The sequence below is a fragment of the Calliopsis andreniformis genome, chromosome 5 (genome assembly GCF_051401765.1).
Source record: "Calliopsis andreniformis isolate RMS-2024a chromosome 5, iyCalAndr_principal, whole genome shotgun sequence".
NCBI classification, from domain to species: domain Eukaryota; kingdom Metazoa; phylum Arthropoda; class Insecta; order Hymenoptera; family Andrenidae; genus Calliopsis; species Calliopsis andreniformis.
The window spans coordinates 4322312-4346335 of NC_135066.1; the positions used below are offsets into that span (position 1 = coordinate 4322312).

Sequence of the window (24024 nt, forward strand, 5' to 3'; positions counted from 1 at the left end):
GTTTACGAATTTAGGAAGTTCTATGGATCTCTAGAGTTTTTGTCATTCAAGTATACTGTAGTTGTCTGCCGATATGCTACTTCTATAGAGTGGGTACTACAGCTCATTTTCAGAAGACGCTGTATATGGTTGTTATGGCGATGCAAGAGTTGCGGTTAGTGGAGAGTTTTGGCGGTGTTGAGAGCAGAGGATTGTGGTGGATACTACGTAGCAGACGTTTCAGGGCTCGTTTCTCACAGTTCTGGTTAGTTTGCCGAGACTATCGAAGCCAATCGCAAGCCACAGCCTTGTATCGACCCTTCAACTCGGATAACTAACACGTTCACGGGTTTACAAATCCCGTTAACTGTGTTCGACTGTGTTTATCGCGTTTGTGAATGTATTAATAGTCAAAAAGTCTTAATGGAATCTCTCTAGCAAAATTTCAATTCTAAAAATGCAAGCTGTGTCGAAAGTTCTCTCGATAAACTTTGCTTCCAAGAAAGCGCTACCAAGCTCGTAGCTACATAGCCCCAAGAATGGGAAAAGTAACAGAACCAGTAGTTCCTTCATCAACTTGGCCTCTGTTGGATTAGGAGGCTTGACAAGTACCTTGTCGATGGTGTGCTCAGCCGGTGGCGAAAAGAGGACGGGTGGTTTGTGAAGGTCGACCATCGAGTAGAACTCGCTGCGCTCCGTGACGGAGTGGTACAGCTCGTCGAGCTTTTTCCTACCAGTCGCCGTCATCTTCCTCTTCGCCGCTCTCCTCTCCTCATCTCGGGTCTTCCTCTCGGCTCCCTGATAAGCAGAAGCAGCGATTCGTGAGCGCGCAAGCTCGCGTGACTCCACGAACGGAATCAAGGAAAGCGAGGGACTACCTTATCGCAGAAGACTTTGATCTGACAGTAACCACGGTGCGAGGGTGGTGTATACGAGTGTGTGTGCGGCGGCGGTTCCTCGTACGTGTCCACCTGGATGTGCAGAGGCAGACCCTTGACGCCTTTCTGACTGGAGAAGTCCGTGCTGAGACACTGCACCGCCACGTTGATCTGGAACGAAACGCGCGTACGCTTGATGAATTGGATGGATCTTTGAGTGAGTATGAATAAGCGAGGGTTCATTAGAGCCTTCTATACGGCTGGTTACATGCAAATGGAATCTCTTTAATGAAGGACTCGGTCGTACCTTCGCTGAGGATTCGAGTGGGTTCCAATAAACGGCGATCGCATTGTGCGCGACTTCCTCTATGCAGCCCACCAGTCCCACGCTATTCTTCGTGTCTGTAATGGTACACATTATCGTAGAAATTGCAAATCACCGCATGAAGGCTATCGAAGAGATATTTTTTCATAGTTTCACGCGCGAGATCGCCATTACCTTCACGTCCAATCTTACCGAATGTCTCGTAATCCTACGTCAAGCGGCTTGCGTAGAAATATTTATATTGTATGAGGTACATTTATTATAAATATAATATAGAAGAGCTGTACTATTGAACGGTCGTATTGATTAGACTGTGCCGAGAGTACATGCGATGGTACCCATTATTTAGAGGAGGTTTTAATGGGACCAGCTCGGTGATTTCGCATGGCTTTACTTACCGGCATCGAGGATACGTTGCTTGACAGAATGTTGCCTTCCGTGCCAGAACTGCCACGCCTTAATCTCGTCTTCGGGGCTCTTTTCCTCTCGGAACATCAGCATTACCACGCTCTGCGCGACAAAACATCGGGAAAACAGCGTAAGTACTTTATTAAGCTTAATACTCTAAGGGCAGATAAATGGCTTCCGTCGACGTATTTAGTTTCGACTTTTACCCCTTTTGTTTTCGTACAACGAGTTAAGTGGCTTTTTGCTAGTGTCTTATCTGCTCTAGACGATCTCTGTTATATTGCAATTACAAACATCCGTGGGGTGGACACGAAGAAAAGATATTGTCGCAAGAACTGTTATTTCACGTTTGCGATTTATTTTTCTGGTTAAAATTGTCTCTTGGAAGTATAAAACGGTTCAAATGTAAAAAGAGATGTAGAGTGCAATAGAAGTGGACGAGTCGCAGAATATTTGATCTATGGTTCAAGGAACTTGACTAGAAATTTATGTAAAAGGAATATTGTCTCTCTACCAAAAGTTTCGTTAACGCAATTGAATTGAAATCTTGAAATCTCTAATTTAAATTTTTCCCGCTCTTTCGCAATCATTTTGAATTTCAAAATAGTTTTTAACTTGTTATGAACACTCAACGAATATCACGAAGAAAAGTTCGAAATTAGTACCGTCATCTGCATTTAAATAAAATTCAGCCAGAGGCGCATAAGAAAGCATACCACAAGGATACAGAGTTAGCTCTCTCGATCGAATCGAAAGTTCGCGATCGTCTGTCGCGGCGACAGAAGCGTAGCCGAGCGCGCGCCGGCACGCATGCATCATAAATTGCAGGTAGCGTGCAATTATGCAACGGAAATTACAGATTCTGGCATCGACAGGCATCAATGAGCGGTTGTACATCCTCGCGTCGTGATTTTTCGGATTTTACGCATAATGACGAGCGTTCTCCGATCCCTCGGTATCGTCGTTCGCCACCGACGACGAGACAATGCCGAAGAGGGTAACGGAACAGGGGCCCGCGCGCGCTGAGTCGACTGATGCGAAATTCGCGTGAGCGTGTGGCATCGGTCGCGACATAGGGACACGCTCGAGCGATCAGCCTGTGGCGGTGGTGCTAATAAATCACACGGTACCGTATAATCCGGTAGCATAAATCGCACCATTCGACACTGCTAATTCCCAATAAACGGTCGTTGTACCCTTAGATAGCCGCCACGGTTTTCGACGTTTTTCCCCGTCGGCAACGTGTCCGTTGCTCTCTCGATCGTGATTCATCGGTAAAAATGTCGCACGGGCGGGGTGCAATTATGTTGATTAATCAGCAGGGACACGACGGCGGTGTTTTTTCATCGTTACGAGCAACCAATCGCGCTCGATCGGCTCTCTCGATTAAAATGGCCGACCGGTAGGCCTGCCACACTCTGTCTCTACGTAATTACAGGATATAAGGTATCGTATGATACCGAGACTCTATTAGGGAATGGGTTAACGCTCTAGGCTGATAACTGAAACAGAAGGCATTTAACAGATTCGCCACGGCCAATTCGATCGAAGAATGTTACGGACCGTTAAATGAAAGTGCAACGTAATCTAAGGTAACTACGTCATTTATCGCGCGATTAATACGCATAAAGGAGGAAGTTTTACGACGGAGCGGTGGCAATTATCGTCGACAGCGGGAAAGGTTGGAGAAGCCACAGCTGAAACGCTTCGGGAGTTTACGATTCATAGATCTTCGGATAATCGAACGATCCATAAACGTCTGGTCGGTCTGATAACAGACTCGATTCCGAAGATACACTGTTAATGAAACGAAATCGAAAATCGATTCTGGGAGGCCTGCACGCAGCCTGCGTGACCGACCTCTCTCGATAGAGACTTCTACTCGAGCATGCTCGAACAGTTCTCGTTTATTGTTCCGTTTCAATCGCGCGATCAGATAAATCCGCTAACCTTCGCGAACCAGTTACACGTGTCCCTGGGGCCGTTTTCGCGGGTTAACATACGGGATACATACCGTACTGATTGCCGACAAATAATTTAGAATCAGGCAACCGTTCGACGGAGGCGGCCGATGAAAAATTCCCGCCTGGAAGCCGCGCCGATAACTCGGGGTTCGCGTGAGCGTGTGGCATCGGCCCAGACAGAAGCACGCTCGAGTGCGCAGACCGGCGCGTGAGTACGGATTTTTCGTGATTCGGGTGAATGGGCGAAGAATTGCACGCACAGAGAGGAAACGCGATGTCTGGCGGCGCCGGAGCGAGCCTCCTGCCGGACCGCGGAGATGTCCGTGTCGATACTGGATCACGCTACTTGCTCTTATTTCACTTCGATTTAATACGTCATAATTTGTAATATATAGTTGGGTGTTTGTGTAGCTCTCGGGGGTTTTCAGTAATATTTGTGGAGGGAGATAGCAATAGTAATTACTTCTTAATTAAATGCTCTAATTACAACGTTGCACAAGAGATTTCCTGGATACCCTCGAGTTATTGATTGGAAATAGAAGTCTCTATTGAGGTGTGACGCTTTTTAAAGTCAATAATGAATTTTTTTTATCTTTTCTGGGAGATTATTCCCCGAGACGAATAGATAGAGTGATTTCTATATTGCAAAATCTCTTATTAGTGAATTTTCAATGTGTTGCACTTCTGCGGGGAAGCTATCGCGAAAGAAGGTTTCTGCTTTCAAAAATTGAGTCTATCTAGACCATATTTCACTTCGTAAAATGAAAATTAAGAATTTTTGACTCCTCACAGTTTTGTCGCGGGGGGTGAAACTGTATCTCAAATCTTTACTTTGCGTAGAATTACAGAGCCTAATAAGAAGCAAAACTCTGAAAAAAATTACACGAATTAATCGTTATCAAGTAAAATAACACGAAACAAAGCAAATAGCAGTCAAACTGAGACCTGGCAAAGAGAGACAGAGTCCTGCAGACTATAGGGAGGGGGTTTAAGTGCGGAGTGGCTCTGCCTTCGTCTCCGTACGCATGTAGCTACATCGTTCGAACCGCCACGCGGCTGCTGGACGCTCGATTAGCAATTAACGAGGAAGTCGTAACTCCTTCTAGCGGAGGAAGGGACGAGAGAGAGAGAAAAAAAAAGAATCGGCAGCTTTATCAGGATGGAAATTGCTAACGGTGCGCGGTGCTGCCAATTAGAGCCGCGAGAACAAACGACCTCGTCCGACTTCTTCTTTCAACGCGGGCAAACCGACAGGCTGCGCGAATTCTATCGCTCGTAGGAGTTGGCAAACGAGCGTAATGTTATGCATCGCGATGCGCAACCCGGTCTTAATGCGATTTAAGAGCAGCACCTCGCAATTTCGCGTGACGATATTGCTCGCAACGCGTGCTCCGCTGAGCTTATTGTTTATTGCAACAAGAGATTTTTTCTCGCTTCTTGAAGATATGGTTGTTGGTACAGGACGCTGATTGTCTAGAGTGTAAAGTGAAGATTGTGGTCCTGGTACCTTTTTTGGTGTGTGAAATTTTAGTGAGTGGGAAGAGAGAAATGATTACTTGGGCCAGTGATGTCATGCGTCGGTAAAAGAGTACCTCGTTTTTTATCATTGCGATTTTATCTATGGATCTATGGGAATTGCTATAGTCATTTATATTCTGTAGTGTACGTTACAAAGCATACGAGCGATCATTTAAAATTTAAAACATAGATCATTCTTCTCTCCCGTTTTTTTAAGCTACATAAGTTTCCTTGCTTTTCATTATTCTAACGATAAATATCCCCAATCTTTAATCCTTCGATCCAATTTCGACGCAAGTACTTCATCAATACCGTTTCAGCGCCGACAAGCTCCCGATCAACAGCGTTTACGGCACTATCATCATTTATCGGGATATAAAAACATCAGTTTAACCAGTAATTACAGTTTATCGCAACTCGATTTCTTTTTCAACATCCGATCGAGCACGTTACGTCACATTTCAGGAGATAAACGACTCTGTCGCTGATGTCCTGCGACCTGATCCGCATCGTAACCGAATGTCTACGAACATTTTCGATTTTCTCCTTACCTTGACGGTCTGTCCAGCTTTCAGGGTTGGTTTATCAGGATCGGGGACGTAGTCTAGCGTGATCCCATAGAATTGTCCCTTGTTGATGTAGGTGATTCGGTCGTCCTCGCGACGCTGCGACGTGCTAATTGGCGATTCCAGGTGATACTTGAATCCATAAGCGGAGAATCTGTGTGCATTAGTACGCGAGGTTAAAAAATCTATTATACGATAATGCATCGTTAAATAGAACGGTCTAATGACAACTATAAGGACAGCCTGATTTACGAGTGGTCGAGACACTGACGAGTAAATAATCGGATGGAAAGCAATCTTCATAAATTAAGTCACGATTGTAATGTCATTTGAGTAGGATTTTTTCTTGCGATGCTGGGCGAAGGAAGTTAAAGATAAAGATTCTAGACTCACTTATTAAAATTGGGAAATTTTTGAGAGATTCTTCAGTGAGATATGAAATCCTAATTTTAATTTCAAATAATCTTATTAAATTTGTTGAAATAATAGGGTAGATTCCACTATAAGTAAGAATGAAGGAACAGGCCTTTCGCTCCAGGCAAATGACGTCAAAGTCCGTTATGCAAAATGATGTGTGATCGAACTGTTATCCAGTTTATCACATTACTGCTCATTATGAAATATGAATTCTGCGTCATCTTGTTCAACTTTACAAAACAAGTGTATCTTTCTTATAATCATAAACAATTATATCGATCATTGTTTCAGTATAACGAAAACAAGTTTTTCAACTGAAACCACCGCTTCACTTTTTTATTTAATACGAGAACTTCTAAAAAAAATATCACCAGTGATCACACAAGCAACAAAAAGAAATCTCTCATAACAACTTCCCTCATTACGAGGCAAAGCGTTTTCAACTTGGAGTAAGGCCGATTTCCCGCGAAATCGAGCCACCAGGCGCAGCTCTAAATATAGAGCTCTAAGAGACGAAATAAAAGGTCGATTATCGTTGCCCAAGGGAAGAGAAGCTTCCCTAGCTCAGGTTATCGCCAGAGAGCGAACTTTCCCAGTGGCTCGACTGCCGACCTATTATCTTTATCTTCGCGAGGACGACACGCGTCGGAGGCCGACACAACGTGGTTTCGTATTCGCGTTGTTTTTCTTTAGCCGATCGCGTATGGTCGACTATGCTGAACAACATGGTGCGTGTGAGCCGATAACCGAGCCTGGCCCAGGTGAACGGCCGAAGAAACTCAGCTCCTGGTCACCACATAGCCACCGCCTACTCGATCGAACTTATTCTAACTTTTGTATAAATTATGCGTCTAGTATGCTCTCGCTGTTTCTGAGAACCTTCCCCTTGCATCGATTTGCGAGGAGAATTTAATCAGAAGGAAGTAAGTAGACTCTTGGAGATGGAAGTGCTTGAGATTTGAAATGATTGGAAGATTGAAATAGTTATCTACTTACATTTTTGGTATCTGAATTTTGTCAGCATCGTTCTGTCTGCCAAAATCATGCCAAGGCCGCGACCTTGGAGGGTTCGGGTTGGGGTTGGGGTTGGTCGCCGCTGAGGACACCAAAGCTCCGCGTTGCACTTGTGCTTGTGCATGGCTCTGTTGCAGTTGCAGCTGAAGTGGTTGGTGATGTATTACCGCGCCACCTTCGAGCACAACCGCGGTTCCAGCTGTTGTTCCTCCAGGGCACAGTTCCGTGTAGTCGAAAGAAGACTGGGTGAACACGAAACAGAGTTTCTGTTATAAACTTCTCTTTATCTTGCAATAATTACTGTGTTAGTAATGTTCTATTGCCGATAGCAAATTACAAATACAAGACAAATTATAATTAAAGCTTAAAACTTTCATTCAATGAATGTCGCTTTTTCAAATCTCGTACGTGATTCGCAAAGACTGGAGTAGTAGCTACGCGCGCATCAACGGACCCGCAAATCCACGCGGCGCCTAAAATAATTCAAACTTTTATTGCATCGTCGCAGTATTTGCAATCGACCATTAATCACACAATTTTATAGAGGCATTATGGTTGACATATATTACTTATAGATAAAAAATTAAGCCAAGGTGAAACTGTTCCGAAGCCAAAGGGATTAAGGAAGTCCATGGCGGGTCTAACAGTCTCTTCGAGGGTATAAAAGAAGAAAGAGCAAGAATAGAATGGGCCGTTGCGGTCTCGTAAAATCGAGTAGGCCAGCCACACGAGCTTCCAGCGCTGGTTTGTTAATAATAAGCGGTCTGGCCAACGGTTTATTTCCTCGTACGTCTTCATGCAAGGCCCTCGAGAAGTCGCCTCGAATGTAGCGCGGTTACCACAGCTCGTTACTCGGCCTGACGAACGGCATCACGGAAGCCATCCATCGAGTCCAGAACGAACCCGAGGAACTGTGTTTCGTTTATCCAGCTTAGAAACAACCCTCCATCCGCGATAAATTAACATCGCGTCGATCGTTTCGCTATCTATAATTAGCAACATCGATATCCACTCGATCGTTTCGATTTTATCCGGACCGCTTGAGGCTGAGCTGCGACTAATTATGCTAGCAGTCGTGTAGTTCGAACCGTTCTCGATTTAACACAGGCTACTATTCATAGATCACCAATGATCCATGACATCCATGAAAATGAAACTCGCGTATATCATATTTTTCCACGGCAGCTTGGAAACAGACTGAGGTTACTAAAAAACTCAATTTCCACTGTTTTATAACTGAATACTGTGATCTGAATTCTGAATTATCCTTTGGAGTCTCACCAATGATGACATTCTGATGCAGCACGGAGCCTTTTAATTAATGGAATTTGTAAGATAATAAGCATGTGTCACCGATGCAAAAGAAAGAACGTAAACAACACGGGGGAAGGTTGTCACGAGAATAAACAGGAGCACCTCCGACGCGAGTAATCGGTCGACGTCGATTCAACTTTTTCTCTGTCGACTCATTTAATTGCGTCGCGAACGGAATCGTAACTCTCCCCCCCACCATCGACGTCTCCATTATGCATTCTTTGGAGCGGGAGCGCGTGCACCGTACACGTGTTTCCACGTGTTTTTGCATATCGCCTCTACCGATATCGCGCGCGAATCAACTCGAGCCCGTTTCGAGAGCGTAATAACGCTTCCCGGACAGAAACTTTGGCGCGCTATTAGCCACTCGCGCACTGAGAAATTATGAACGACATAATTGCGTTTTTATTGGTCTACCATGCGCCATTTTTCTCAATTATTATTTAGGAAATCTCTCTTGCGCAAGAAGCTGCGTGCTCCACTCGTTGCTTTGGCGGAATTACGACATTATGAAAGTGAGGGAATGGTAGAATTAGTGTATTCTGGAGGGGGAGAGTGTTGAATGTCTGTACTGTAATGCACAAAATTGTAATTTCTTATCCAGTTTGGGAATTGAAACTGAAATTGAAAATCACGTGAAATGGCGAGCCAACAGGCTGAAAATTATGGGTCACGAAGGGTTGAATTTGTGGAGATATTATCTAAACTTAAGAATTGTGAAATTCAGAGTTATAGAAAAATTGAGATGTATACAGAAAAATATAGAATCAAGAAATCATCCTTGTATATTCTGAATTACAGATAACACAAAATCCCTTCGACCTCAGAATTTCACTTCACGCTTTAAATTCCCCTTTCACTATTACGATTCAATCAACTTTATCACTGATATTACTAATTCCATACAACAAACTAGAGAACATAAAACTCGTAGCAATTTAACCCATAACCCCGATCATTACGGAAGTGATTCCAGCCGAAATTACCCTGTCGAGCGAGACGAGAAAACGTCCGACGGAAAAACTGCGATCGCGTGTAGTTGCATGCGTGTCCAATATGAATATTTTAATTAGTCTAGGAGCTAGGTGTCTGTTTTCGAGCTAGATAGGGTGGGACGAGCTTGGCTTTTATTTTCAGTCAGTTGCAAGCAGAGCAGAACGGCGAATGCGTGCTTTCTAATTCGTAATGTCAACCGCAATGCTAATGACTTACTTGCGCGGACAAACCGCTGCCCCCGCCGGGACGATTAATGTTTCCGGAAGCGCGACAACCGAACGATCGTGGGCGGTTGATGGATCGCTTATGGGACTGCCGCGGAAGCCACTCGATGGCCGCGAAAGTTATGGAATGCTCGCCCCCGGGACTACCATGAAGAGGGATGATTCGAGGTATGTAATGAGTCGACGCATGTGCAATTACTGACTACAAGCACTTTCATATTTTTGTATTTTGTCAAGTGAATGAAGTTTGACAAATTTCCTGTTCGACGTTGGTACTTAGCGTGTAGGAATTCAATAGGCGTGAATGTATAATTTTTTAACGAGTTTCAAATGAATTTCTTCCCTATGAAAGATTGAAAGGATATGGACTGAAAGTGACTCATGGATCGAGAATAATAGTAGAGCTTTTTTGAGGTGCGATAAAGGAAGAAATATCACATTCCTAATTGAAATTTTATAGCTGAATTTTCAACAGCGAAACGTGTACAAATGAGAGATAGTCTCTCCTGATTCTGATTTATTAATTCGCGAGCCGAACATGTTATTTAGTCTAAGTGAAACCTTATCGATCAAACGAATCAATCGACTCAGAATTTTTACTGGAAACTGGTCTCCGAGAAATTTTTATCATTCAACGTTTATTTATCACGATAATCCTTTAATGCAATATTACACAAGCTAGTAGTTCATTTTTTAATTGAAGCTTCTTGTATCACTCGTAATCACAATTAAGAAACGATCTCGATTAATTTATCCTCGTTTCCATAATATTATCTCTATCGACGTTGCTCTGTCATTACATAAATCTTGACTATCCTTTCCAGATTTTCCACCCGGGACAGGTTTATCACCGATCCACAAAATACAAAACGATATTTAAAATTTAGAAAAAAGCCCCTCCCGTGGTCACATTAACGCACGTACGCAGAAGAAAATTTATTAGCTCATGGGATCTCATACCAAATGGGAGAGTTTATTCTACGATCGTAAATCGGTTCACAACTTTGTCTCGACCCCAGCCGTGTTCGCAACAAGGTGGGAAAGGAATCGAACGCCGTATTATACGATTTTCAACGGGCATAAATAAATGCAGTGGTATCACCGAGCGCGAGATATGCGTCGCTGATTATGTAAAACGCTCGTTATCGTTACCGTGCCGTGTAAGTCCTCTGTTCCGGAGTACGCGCGCAGAAACTTATTGCACGTGGAAGAAGTTATATCTGGCCGAGATGGGGGCTCCCGATAAACCGCTTAATGGTAGGTGTTGTCCGATTAATTTGTTAGAGAACGATCAAAACATCTTTACGGTGCCTGGGCACGAAATCAACGCGAGATGGAAAGTGATCGCGGGGAGGGAAACGTCCTCGGCGAAAGTGGCCGCGCTTCGTGGACCGAGGATGGTTCTGCACGAGTGCTGGCTACTGGAACCACCGCTGAGAGGCTCAATGTTGCGTTACGGCCGGTGATTGAGATGTTTCTTTATTAATGGCTGAATAGATTGATTATGATAGGATGAATAGAAGAACGCGAGGTTCTGTAAAAAAACCAAACAGTGACACGGTCGAATTGAGATGAAATTCTTTGTCAAATGGACAGCTAAGTGTTTAACTCGCTAAGTGACAGAGTTTCACTTTTTCACACTTCTTGTGGAGGAATCTTAAAACTCATATTAGAAAATTTAACTAGACCCTCAGAAACTGTTTTTTCCATAGACACTATTCAGTCTCTAAGATCAAACTACAATATCACCCACTCAATAACAGAAAGCATGCAATTATTTCAACCTAAAAACCCGAGGACCATGGAGACAAGGTCAGAGGTCGGAACCCCTAGAACCCAGGCGAGACACTATGGTGTCCCATTGTCGTTTGGACTAACCTGATGCAACGCCGTGGGCGGATGATGATCTTGCCTGGGCGTGACCGCGTCGGCGCCGATGCCAGAGTCAGGGCTGGGAAGATCAACGGTCAGGACTTTGCTGCTGCTCGAGGATGAGCGTATCGCGTGTGTCGTCGCATAAGAGCTTGGCACAACCTCGTACCTCGTGTACGAAGCGGTCGTCGTCGACAACGAGGACGAGCTCGAGGAGGCCAGTGGTGGTAGAGCGTCGCCTGTCACGTAGACCGCCGTTGCCTCCTGGTGCAGGCCGCCAGGATTCCCTGCATTCGCTGCACCCGTCGCCGACGTCGACGTGTACGCCGTGGACTGCAATCTAGGACTGCACGAGGTGTAGGGGTCGTAAGGACTTCCGTACTGTTGTACCTGTAATTCCGTCTGGTTAGTAAGGATTTCTGTGGTTAGTACTGTGTTGCTTCAGATTTTTCTTTCAGGGGTATTTAACTCTTAGCATACCAAGGTGGGGTCACTCAGAAAGTAGGGGAATTTCTTTTACAAAATAAGTGATTTCAAATCTTCAAATATTGAAGTTTCAAGTATCTTTAGATTTCAAATTTTCAAGTCTGTGGAGTACTTCTGCATATTTATCTTAATTCGTGGAACTTTGTATTCGACTTCTGAGTATAGTTTCTTGGTATGACAAGAGTTAACTTAGGATTCATATTCTCTAAATTTCTGCTTGTTTTATAGGAATAACATTTGTAAGCCAAGTAACTTTCAAAATTAGTCTCACTACCCAACTAAGCAAGCATGTATGACTTCGATTAACACTAGCTTGTATAGCTTATTCAAGCCTTTTCTGTATGACTAACTTTTTTTTACTTTCTAAAGACTACGTTTAAATCCTGGCTCATGTTTTAATTGCAATCCTATTTTACCTCTGCCATTAATACCTTAGGACTGAATATATAATTATGACTCAGTTAATCGGGGTGTTCTCGTAGCAATATGAAAGTGCATTTCCTATTACCTGTAGCTGATGCTGATGATGATGATACATCCCCGGTGGTGTGGGACTGTCAGGCTGAGTCTGTTTGTGCCTCTTGCTGGATTGTTGGCCGCCTCGCGAGGAGCTGAGGTCCTCGGGCTCCCTTTTCACGCCGGCGATGCCCGCGCTGGAGGAACCGTCGTGTCTGAGGGACTGCGGGCTGAGCGGAAGCGGAAGGCCACCCTGCAGGCTCTGCCCGGGACTGTGGGACTGCTGGTTGTACTGATGGAGGAAGTGGTGTAGCTCCCCTCCTCCAGCACCTTCGCCACCTTCCATGCGATTCGTCGAGCCGGAACCAGAGCCAGGCGCCTCCTGCACCAGCAGCTTCTGGCCCATCACACCCCTTCAACAGTCCGTGAAGAATCAACCTTTAGCTGCAGCCCTTTTCTAACTTCGAATCGGGATCGATCGAGTATGCTAAGTACGCGTGACGAATCGGGTCGCGAATACGTCTTACAATTTTCAATTTGCCTTTCATTGGGACCTCTGAGACTTTTATTTGTGAGAAAAAATGTTCGAAGGGTAGGTAGTACCTCTCTGACAGTTGAAATATTGTTGGAGCAAATAAAACCAAGGAGTCTCTTAATATTCGTCGTTTTGATTTTACATTAATTAATATGTAAAAAATTCTTTCTGGAATGACTACCATACGAGACTGAATGAATTTACTTGAAATTACTTTTAAACGCACCGATGTCGTTGACAGTCAAGAAGCCATTGAGTTAACAGGTTAATACCCACTAGTCAGTGGAGTAGTCGATATTAATCTCCAAGGAAATTTCGAGCAACTCACAAGGTGGCTTCTCAGAAATTTATTATGCAAATCTCTTATACGATAAAAACCTCGAGACATCAGGTTGACGAGCGGTACACGGGCAAAGCAACTAAGGATGGCTTCGTTGCGATGCAAACGAGGTTGCAGGAAAATCCTGGCTGCTTTCACGTTCGATTTACGCTTCGATTAACTCGATTAACTTAATAATCAACATTGTTTTTCGGTGGAAAAGGTAAACTCAGACCGTTCCACGGATAAGGTAATGATAGGCTCCTCGCTCGACGCCGAGTGACTGGCTTTTTTCAACTGCCGATCGCCGTTCCACCGTCGTCCATCGAACGTCCATGCCCCGTGGGAAGTCGCTACGTTAATACCGTATTAGCTAACGATCAGCCAGGCGATTTATCGCGCGCCGCGAAACGTTTATGACGAGGCGAAGGCATCGATCGACAGCACGATCTCTGCGGCACATTTGTCATCCCTGCCGGGGTCTACCGATGACGAGATTACATCGGGCCCGCCACGAGCGCGTAACGCTCAAGAAAAGCATAATTAATTCATATGTGAGATTTTTCAAGGCCCGTCACGGCGAATAAATGCGTAATGTGTCTCATCAATAACGCGTTATGGCGTGTCCTGTTTCGCAATCGAGCCGCTTTTCTCGGTAAAAACCGAGAGGCAACGGAACGGCGCGTGGATAAATATCAATGGTCTCCAATCATTACTAAATATAAACGATAAGACGCATACCTGCGCGTCGTTAATTCGTTATTAAACGAACGTGGATCCAAGTCTCTGGGACTTTGGACACAACGAACTTTAAAACACAGAAATTCCTTTATTTTGGAGAGATATTGTTGTAGTTGGAAGACTTAATTTACGAACGATGTGGTAGTGGCTGAGACAGGAGCTAGTAGTATTTTTAATTCTTTGTATAATTTCTGACGTCAAAGGGAAGAGACACTTGAGAATCCAGTTATTCAAATTTTGCTATAATGCCTGGATTGATTCATCCATTTTGTACGAATAGAACCTCGATACTTGGAACCTTGATAATTGCGGGTGAACCTCGTTTGTTGCATTCCTTGTAGAAACGTTAAATATTCATCTTCGACATCAGGGATAAATAAACTTAAAAGTTGCAGTAAAAGGTGTACATTTTAGTCATAAAATCTGCATATATTCAGTTTCATTAGTGCTCGTTAGGTAGCATTTTACTGTAAGTGGTACTGGAAAGTTCTGTCCAGACACAGAATTAAATTCCTCAATTCCTCCAATTTACTCTGAATATTAACAGCGATTTTAATAGCTTTTATGCTCAATAAGCAAGCTTAGAAGATTCTCTGGACTATCAAATCACAAGTCAGCTGAACCTTCGCCAAATAAATTCTCATTTCCAGCCTTCAAGCTCTCGGAAGACTCCCGTCTGGGAACGCTGCTATCGTCGCCGGTGCATCTGCCGAACGGCGGCAATAAAATTTTCTGGGCGCGGAAACGCGATTCGCCGAACGGTCGTACGGGGAAGAATCGAGAGAATCGCGGGGCGGCATTATGCCAAGTAGTTAACATGTTATATTTAGCATGATAATACGTATCCACAATACGGGGGACCCTTATAAACTGCCAACGCTCTCGGTGCAGAGAGAGGTCTCGCGCTCTCTCCTTCTCGCATTCTTTTTTCCTTCCCTTTTCTTTCCTTTCTTCCATCCCTGCTCTCGTCCTTGCCGTCGTGTCGCGGCAACCTCCGCCAGGTTCACCGTTCTCTCTGGCCTCCTCGCCACTCTCTCTCTCTCTCTTTCTCCTTGAGCCAGACAGGGGCCTCGTCTCCGTTCTCTTTCTGCCCGCTGAACATCGCCACTGTGGTACCTACCCTACGGTCAGATGCTCCCGTACAATGGCTCTTTTTTTTACACTTGATACCTGATCTCTCTCGTCTAACCCTCTCTTCTCTCGCGGCCCTCTCCTTTCAATGCCCGGCCACGTCTCGAGGCCGGAGATCCTCGAGGAAAAGGGTGACACGAGAGACGCACAGAGACAGAGAGAGGGACGTGACACGTCGTCGCCCTCGGCACACTTGTGCCTGAAGAGGTGAGGATAGCTGCCGATGGAAAAACGACCGGTGAACACTTGGTACGCGGCTGCACTTTTCACTGGATCGAAAGCTGCGCGGCTGTCATAACCGGAGGCGATCGACCCAGGCGCAGCCTCATGAATTCGGCTTACGTGAAATGGATCCCCTGCTCGTTGCGCCCGCGTTGTGCTGCTCCGCGACGTTCTAATCAGATGCTAATCCTCCGTGTACGGAGATTCATGGATCGCGAGTATGGCTGGGAAGACGTCGATTTCGAATGAATGTTTTGATGGATGTTGAAAGGGAGGAGGTTGTGGAAATGCGCGCTGCTACTTGGGGTGGCTGAGACGCTTTTTCATGACTGTCTGCTGAACTATTAATTGTCTTGAAGTAGGTATGTAATTTATTTTAATTGCAGCTATTTTCTCCAGATTCTGCCTTTGAGATCTATCAACTCGTCGTCCAGACTTTTTCAGATCTGACAGATAAATGATGCATAAATTACTAGGTCTACAATCTTTAAATGACACAAATATCAATTGATTTTCTAATTGGTATCCCTTTTTAGAATCGTAATTGCGGAATGTTGCAAGCGCTCACTATAATCGTGTCTTTTCCCAGAACTTCATTAATCATGCAACTTCATAATCATCCAGGATTGAAGATGAAGTTAAGAGACTATGTATACGCCTTAATTACAGTCTTCTTCAGGGGCCGTCAATATCGTACACTTTGAAATTTAAATTCAGGATGGCATCGAGTGTCGTTTTAATTTCCTCCTTTCCATTTTAATAATTTATAAAATGCTAGAAGTCCTCTGGCATTTCGCATCAAGGACTGACTGTCTAACGTCGAGACATCTGTGATCCGTTATGTATAATTTAACTAATAATTGCATCACAATGAGACGATTCCTGTTAGGATACCTCGCGGCGAGGTAGATTTTCGCTCGCGTGTGATTGTCGGGCAAAACAATAATGCCGCTATGTTTCCCGTTTATTTTGCACTCGTACATCGTGGAAGTACAATAATTATAATAGATAAGTGGTTCGTTAAAGTTCGTGACTACTGTTTCTGACTTATATATTTAAAGCTGGTAGCAAATTACTCGTGTGGAATTGTTACTGGAATTTAAGTAAATGTGGAAAATGTTCCTAATAAAAAGAAATGAGCAGGAGAAAGGATTATTATGATATCAGTTTCTCTAAATTTTGAATATTCCAAATTAGTAGAAAATTCAATATCTTTAGTCACAGTGTCCATAATATAAAAATTTGTAATTCTCAATTTTGACTCACCAAAGAATTCTATTGTAAAAAAGTCGACAAATCTCTGTATCCTCTTCCTTATTTAATTTCGACGTTTCTTGATTCCGCAAATGGAAGACTATTCCTCGCACAAACGAGCAAATTATTCCACGTAACGTTACACAGCCGTTTTTGCTACGCAAGTCTAGCGTACGCGCAAAACACGCAATTATGCGCTTACGGTGCACCATCGACGACAAGACAGACGCACCTCGCGAGCCTCGAGGTCGTCAGGTCACTGTAGGGTCATGACTCGCTCACGCGTCGTTTCACGGAAAGAGGGGTTTGAGGATGCTGCATTAGGCGCGCAATTCCTTTTAGTCAAGGAACAGAGGAGTTGCTGGCGGGAAGACCGAAGACCATAGATCTAATGACGAAAGTCGAACCGCTCCTTTCCATACAGAAAGCTGAAGAGAAACTCGAAATTTTCTTTAAGAAGTTGAATACATCACTTTTTTACGTAACCACATAAACTCAAATTGTTTAGATTTTTGAATGTTGACCACTTTCATAGCTACCAATGTCTACTTATTACCTCCACAGAGCTTCCAAACTTCATCAAACCTCACCAACTCTATTTTCCCCAAATTTTCTTCTTCATTCTCCACCTTCACCACTCCAAGCTCCAAAAAACGAACCACACCAATCATCATTCACCTCACGCGTTCCAAAGCCCATAAGAATGTATCGCCGTATCAGAGTCGCTCTAGTGGTCCCCGAGGTCGAAGGTCGTTCAGTTCTCCTCGCAGGGGTCACGTTCCGCGCATGCGTTCGTATCGGCTGCATGAGCTTGCGGTACTGTGCAGGACCCGGTTCGGAACCGGAATCGTCATTTCTCAAACCGGAAATCGGCCGTATCGACGTCAGAAGGGCACGCGTGTGCGTGTGCCTCGGCGCAGAGACCTGCCACGCACTCGAACTCGAAAGACAGGTCCTACGGTGCGCTCTACCGGCTCGACCGGGTCACTCGTTTGATTATTATTGTCGGCTCAGCTTTCTTGCCTCCTTCTCTCCTTTTCGCCTTTTTCCCTCCCCGCTTTTTCCAGCTCGGCTGGACGAGGTATACGCGCGGCAGTACGCGCGCGGGCTTTTTGCCTTTGCGAGGCACGCACGCGGTCAGCACGTCACCTGTGCGCGCAGCACGTGCCACTGGGTCCACGGTATGCATATGTACGCGCGTTTTTCGACGATCCGCCGGCGAATTTAAATGCGGACCGCGTGGACGCGCGAGCCGCTGCTGCTTCTGCTCGGGGGACTCCTCTCCGCCCTGCCCCCTCACAGAGCTTATCCTCGAGCCAGAACTGCGTCGTTCCCGGAAGACTTTCGGGAGTTTTGGCGTTTTGATATGTTGGACACGCGCCGACTGTATCTTCGATCTGGATTGCGATCGGACTGCTTTCGGCTTCAGGTCTTTTCCTGCTCCAAGATGATGGATGTTTCCTTTTTTTATTTTCGAGAGGGAATTGGTAAACACTTTAGCTCTTAAAGTTATAGTGTCTTCATTTTGTAGCGTTTACTGAATAAATGTTGGAAAATATTTCTTGTCGCGTTTCGTGTAATTTAATGCTATGGTTATGTAACTGAGAGTGACACTCATGTAGGGTGTACTAAATAGGTTTAATTATCTATGTGTGACTTGTTTTGATCCTTACTACTGCGGCCACGTTTTGTGAAATTACTTCTAGGTCTGTTTCTGTATTCCAAATGCATGAATCCTTGTATTCGTATGGAAACGTAGATATATATTCTTAAATAGACTTCTTCCTAGAAGATGTCTTACAGAAGTGTTCCGCGGTTCTTGGAAAACAATGGTATTTTGAGAAATTTTTGATACTTAATATGTGGGGCGTGTATCGCTAGTGTCTTTGAAGATCTCATCTTAATATTCGGCTCTATTCAATCAGGAGAGATTCAAGAAAAATTTCATCAGATTCGAATTTTCAAAGTCAGAAGAGCACTTCTGAAATATTTAGAAAAATGCTCATAGAAAACCCTATCGAATTTTTCTCTATTAAAAATAAATCACTTTTGACACTAATGAACTCATGTTCCGATTACGAAATTTCTCAAAATTTTCTAATTCATTATCTACACTGTAAATAGACTCAGAGGCTAGTAAAGAATCTAAACCAATTTCACATAGTCTAAACGCGCCCTGAAAGCGTCGAAGCAATTCAGAAATCGCGCGAAGGAATCACGTATCCAGCAGCAGTGTCAGACAACCTCGACCTCTCATTAGCACCGACTCGCGATCGCAAGATACCGCCGCAGCAGATCCGTCTTTTCGCTCACGTCGTTGGGTCTTTGCCCGCAGAAATTGTCACCCGACGACCGCGAAGAGATTCCACGAACCAGCAATACGCCGGGTCAAAGACAAGACTCTGTGCTGTGTAACACGTTTCCTCAGGGGTTGCTTGGGCCAGTTCGACCCCAGAAACCGGACTATTCCTTGCGGAACAGGAAGGCGTGGACGACGGTGATTTAACCTCGAAAACGAGCGAACGCCTCAGAACCGGAATTACACGAAACGAGGAATTCACAGTTGCTGCCGTTTTGCAACATTACTAATAGAGATAGAGGAGAAACGAGTGACAAGGGAATGTGCTACTCGCTGAATTATGAACTACGTTGGATGGAGAGATGCTGTGTCAGGCACTGGAAAGTTCATCGTTCTGTTACTTTATGATTGAAGTGGATTTCTGTGCGAATGGAATGCCAATTGAGATGGAACCTTTTAAGTGAATCCTTTAAGATGTACAATACATTAGATAAGATAATTTCACAATAATTCAAGTAACTATAAAAAAATCCTATCTAACAAATGGACAAACTTAACATGACCAAGAACTTCAACTATAAATAAAAAATTGAATTTTCTTGATCTTAGTAAAATAAAGAATTTCTACCATAAAACAACTCTCCTAAAAGATATAATTCTATCTTAGAAATTACAAACATAACAAAAGTCAAAGATTCATCGCTTCTTGACCCAATCCAAAAAGCAAAGCAAGTCCTTCTCTCTCATCACAAGAACGTTCACCCCTGGGGGTAGTTAAAAACTCCCTTGTCGCTACGATCTCATGGACCGATCTAGCAGGCAGCTTCGTTGTTTCAGTGGTAGTCGCAATTACCGTAGCAACGATTCCACTAGGGTCTATAAACCAAGCCCCGATGTCCGTCCAGCTTCCGCTAGGCTCGTGGAAGGTTGCTAGAGGAGGATCGGCCGAGTCGGCGACGGGTAAAAACGAGCGAGGGTGTGCTCGAACGACAGGCCAGGCGGAGGACGAAGAGGAAACGTTTACGGCGTTTTGTGATCATAAATTCAAATAAAGGGGAACGCGCTCGCGTTACGTGTCGGGCATAAAGCACCGGTAGACAGCGAAAACGGGGCATGCCACTCGTCCGCGGCGTCTGATTCTGGTTCTTCAGGCCCGTTTCGTTTTACGACGTGACACGGAGCCCCGGAGTCAAGTGGGTCAGAGGCCAGCTTGTAGTGGAAGCACGCCGGGTTCCTCGTAGTCGACAGATCTCCGCGTACGATAACCTGCACGACGAAACGCGTAATAAGGAGTTGAGACGGCGTCCTGGCCACTGTCACGGGGTGACTACTGACCTCTACGCTTCAGGGTCCCTAGGTACCCCCTGTAGTTCGTGGATTTTTCTCGAGTTTCTGAATTTTTCATGCTCTGCACCTCTGGATGGTGCCTGTGATGGAACTAGATTTTTCTTTGCAATCTTTGCACCTCTTTTATAGTCTTGTGTGTTAGCTAATCGGAGTATCAACTGTGGTTAACGACTTGTTACCAACTCGTGAGAAAGCAAATTAAAAATGCAAGCAACTTTCAAAGACAACGCATGAACGTGTGTGTATAAGCAGTAACCAGCTTCCACAGATGATTCATGAGCTGCTGAAAATAGACTTGCCATGTTCGCGGCACAGAGCCTTTGTTTTTGGAAGATTACCGCGTAATGATAACCTGTGGACGCAATAAAGGTGACACTGTGGTCAGTCATTGCTGGCACTGCTGGTTTCATTAAAACTCGACCTCTAAATGGGTTCTACGCTGCGACGTGTTATTTCGTGGCTCGTACGAAAGCGGATTAGTGAAACAGGTCTCGTTTAAACTTGCTTCTACTTGTGCCGCTGAAAATTGTGAAATCTACTCTCTAAATTGGACTCATTACATGGTGATATTTATTTGGGTCGACTTTGACAGGGAGCAATCTTTTCAACAGTATTTGTACTATGTTCGGTCTATCTTTATTGCATTCAAGAATTTTTATATACAACCGTTATTAACGTTTTAATTTCCCTGTTTCTGTAGATATTGAAACGATAGTGAATTTTTACTACGCGAGCAAAAAGTGTTCGACAGCTATCCTCTGATTTGAGTGCAAAAAGAATAACATTCCTTTCTATATTTGCAGGTGTTTCGCTCTGTGCTGTCACAGATATCAAGAGTGAAAAAAGAGCAGCGATTGGAGGAGAGCAACAGGTTCTCGAAAGTGGCGGATCGATCAATTCAAATGGACGCGGCGTTTATTATCGCGTACGACAGGAAACGCAAGCGCGACGAAATGAAATCCGGCCGCGAACGAACGATCGGTTCGAATTCCATTTCTCAATACGTAATGCATCCCCCCTGTTACTATGTAAGTCGGATGTAATGATATGCTATCGCGTGTCGAGGAGAAAGAACCGACAAAAACTCTGCCCGTGATACTCGGACAGATTGCGAGACGCCCCTGACAGTACTGCCTTATGATCGCAACAATATCAGTTGTTGAGACCAGAATGATTTGTATTCTGATTTATAATATCTCTCTAGCTAGAGGTCGAATACGATAATCGTAAAATAAATTATTAAGTGAGTATTCAATTACAATGTCAGCTGACAGATAGTAGACATGTACGTACTTATTCTACAGTGACTACAAGATGACTACAACATGATTTCAAGAAGTCTATACTGGGACTATCAGATGACTATAAACTGACTATAAGATGACTATAAACTGACTATAAGCTGACTATATCATGGCTATAAGTTGACTATAACACGACTGCAAGTTGGCTATGGCATGACTATAAGATGACTAAAGGGTGACTATAAGGTGACTATAAGGTGACTACAAATTGACAATAAGGAGGCTGTAAGAAGCTATAGCGACCATGAAACGAATAGGATCAATTTCCTAAGAGTGACACCACTAAGACATACTGTTGACGTATACTACTAATTACTGAATTAACAGTGACTATACCATAGTTATATGAAAGATTTCTTCAGTCCGAAGATGCTTCAAGATGGTTGCTGACCCGAAAACGAGTCAGGGAATTCGCTGCTATTCTTCGTCCTGGTGTTCCTCGCGTTCAAATGTCTCACGTCGCAGTTGTCACTTGTTGGCACAAGCGTTTAGATTAAAGCGGTGATCAAGAAGCCCCATAGGGCTCAGCTTTAATGCGGCGGCTTGCTGTGAAATCGTACGCCGATTCCACACGACGGTACAACCCCATGGAGAGCCTTAACTGCGAAATTATCTGACTTTCTTGACGGCTCTCACCAACTCGCGAAATTTTCTGCCCCTTAATGGGTGCGTCCTGCTCGTTGAGATAACAATAATTTCGCTCGTTAGGTGGCTCGACCTTCTGCGACTCCTTTATGGGTTCCATCGCGTAATATTTCATTGCTTATAAACCCTTTTCGTAGTTACATGTTATTTTTTAAATCTCTCTCCTTATAATAAAATCTGCACGCTAATCTTCATTGATCTTCTCATGAAAATCTTCAGTCAATAAAATTAGGATCGTTTCCACGAAACTGCACGCTGAAGAATCCTCTTCTTAAACGAAAGCCATAAGTTCATTGGACCCCGACGTATATCCGCGTTCGGCGTTACTTTACAACCGTGTCTACGGGGGTTGTAAGGCTACACGGAACTTCGACTGTCATTAGCACCATCCCAAGATGCTTTACAAACTTTACGCAAATCTAAGGAGTCCCATAGAATGCCTGTATTTATTGTGATCCTCGATTTCCTCAAGACATCAGCGAGAAAACGACCCACGAAGCCCGCGTAATCGTGATTGCCAATGAACATAATTCTCGTTTCGTTTGGCTGATAGTCGGATGTGCGATTGAGAAATTTCTCCGATTAGATAAGACGCCCCACCACGCAAATACTAATCAGAAAACCTGTTTCCCTTATTAGTGTACAATTACTATAACTACAATCAATTTTAATTTAATTATGAAGAATTCAATTTAAGAACGTTTAGATTCGGTTCTCCTTATTAGGATACAAAATTGCAGAAACGCTGAATAAGACAAATTTTGCTAAGAAATTAATCGTACCTTGTCTATCTGCAATCTTTAAGGTAAAGTTCCACAGAATCTTCAAAAAATTTGAAAACAAGGAATGCCTCCATGGCCCAAGGGTCCTCCGCAAATAAAATTATTCTAAATAGCCTCCACTCAAAATCGGCGACGTGCAGCCAAGAAACCGTGAAGATATTATAGCGACGTTGCTCGTAGAAATAAATAGGAAGACGTGTTATCCTCGAGGCTTGTGCATGCCGCTTTTCAGGACCAGGTATCGCTTACTAATAGCCAGGATATACGCTTGAACCGCGAGCGCAAGGTCTCGGTTAGGCATATACCGTTGCCGATGTTAAGACGTCAGAGTCCCCCAGCGAATTCTCTCGTGGAAACTCGATAATATAAACGACTCACCGTTAAAATCGTACGTCATCGGGATCCTCACGAGGACGTCGCGCGTAAAACTCCTGGGACAGGATTCTTTCGCTACCGCGAGATAAATGGTTCGCCAGGTTCCAAGAGACTCATGAAAACCCGCGAATTTTCTCGAGCTGCTGAGAGAAAGTCCGATTGTAATTAATTACGTTTCTTTTAACAAGTAGTTTGGATGTTCCTTCGAGCTTTCTAGTCCAAATTTCCATAGATGTAGCTTCCGGATGGTGATGTCACTCTTCAGGGGTCGTCTCTGGGGGTCAGGAGGGCTGAATTGATTGAAGAGATTGATGGTACTTTCCTTTTGGAGTTGCCATTTTTGTGAAAGGTTTCTGCATTTCATTCCACTCTACTGTTTCTCCAATCCCAGTAAAGAAAACAATAGCCCGCTAGATCCCACTGTTGAAAGGTCCAAGAACACTATACAGATCATGTCGTCCCATCTCCAAGACCTTCCCGTCAAAGTTTCGCAAAAGTCGGCAGCAGAGAGTCCTAAAGCAAGAATCCCGAAAGTCATCCAAGAGGAAACGATCCCCAGACGAGTCTCACGCGTCGCATCCCTGTTCCCCAGTCGCTGGCGACACAATGAAATTGGATTAAGCTCGGTGCTCCCGTGGAACGTCCTCGACGGC

At 44.2% G+C, this 24024-nt stretch overlaps 1 protein-coding gene across 1 annotated transcript in view; it reads right to left on the minus strand.

Moving 5' to 3' along the window:
* Grh (grainy head) overlaps positions 1-24024 on the minus strand; it is a 105191-nt gene that overhangs the window by 3962 nt on the left and 77205 nt on the right. The window contains exons 4-11 of the mRNA XM_076377427.1: positions 12470-12830; positions 11482-11865; positions 7052-7311; positions 5624-5792; positions 1581-1692; positions 1165-1259; positions 858-1028; positions 592-777 (exon numbers count right to left, since the gene is read on the minus strand). Of these exons, the coding sequence (XP_076233542.1) occupies positions 592-777; positions 858-1028; positions 1165-1259; positions 1581-1692; positions 5624-5792; positions 7052-7311; positions 11482-11865; positions 12470-12830 (1738 nt within the window). The remainder of the gene's footprint in view (positions 1-591; positions 778-857; positions 1029-1164; positions 1260-1580; positions 1693-5623; positions 5793-7051; positions 7312-11481; positions 11866-12469; positions 12831-24024) is intronic.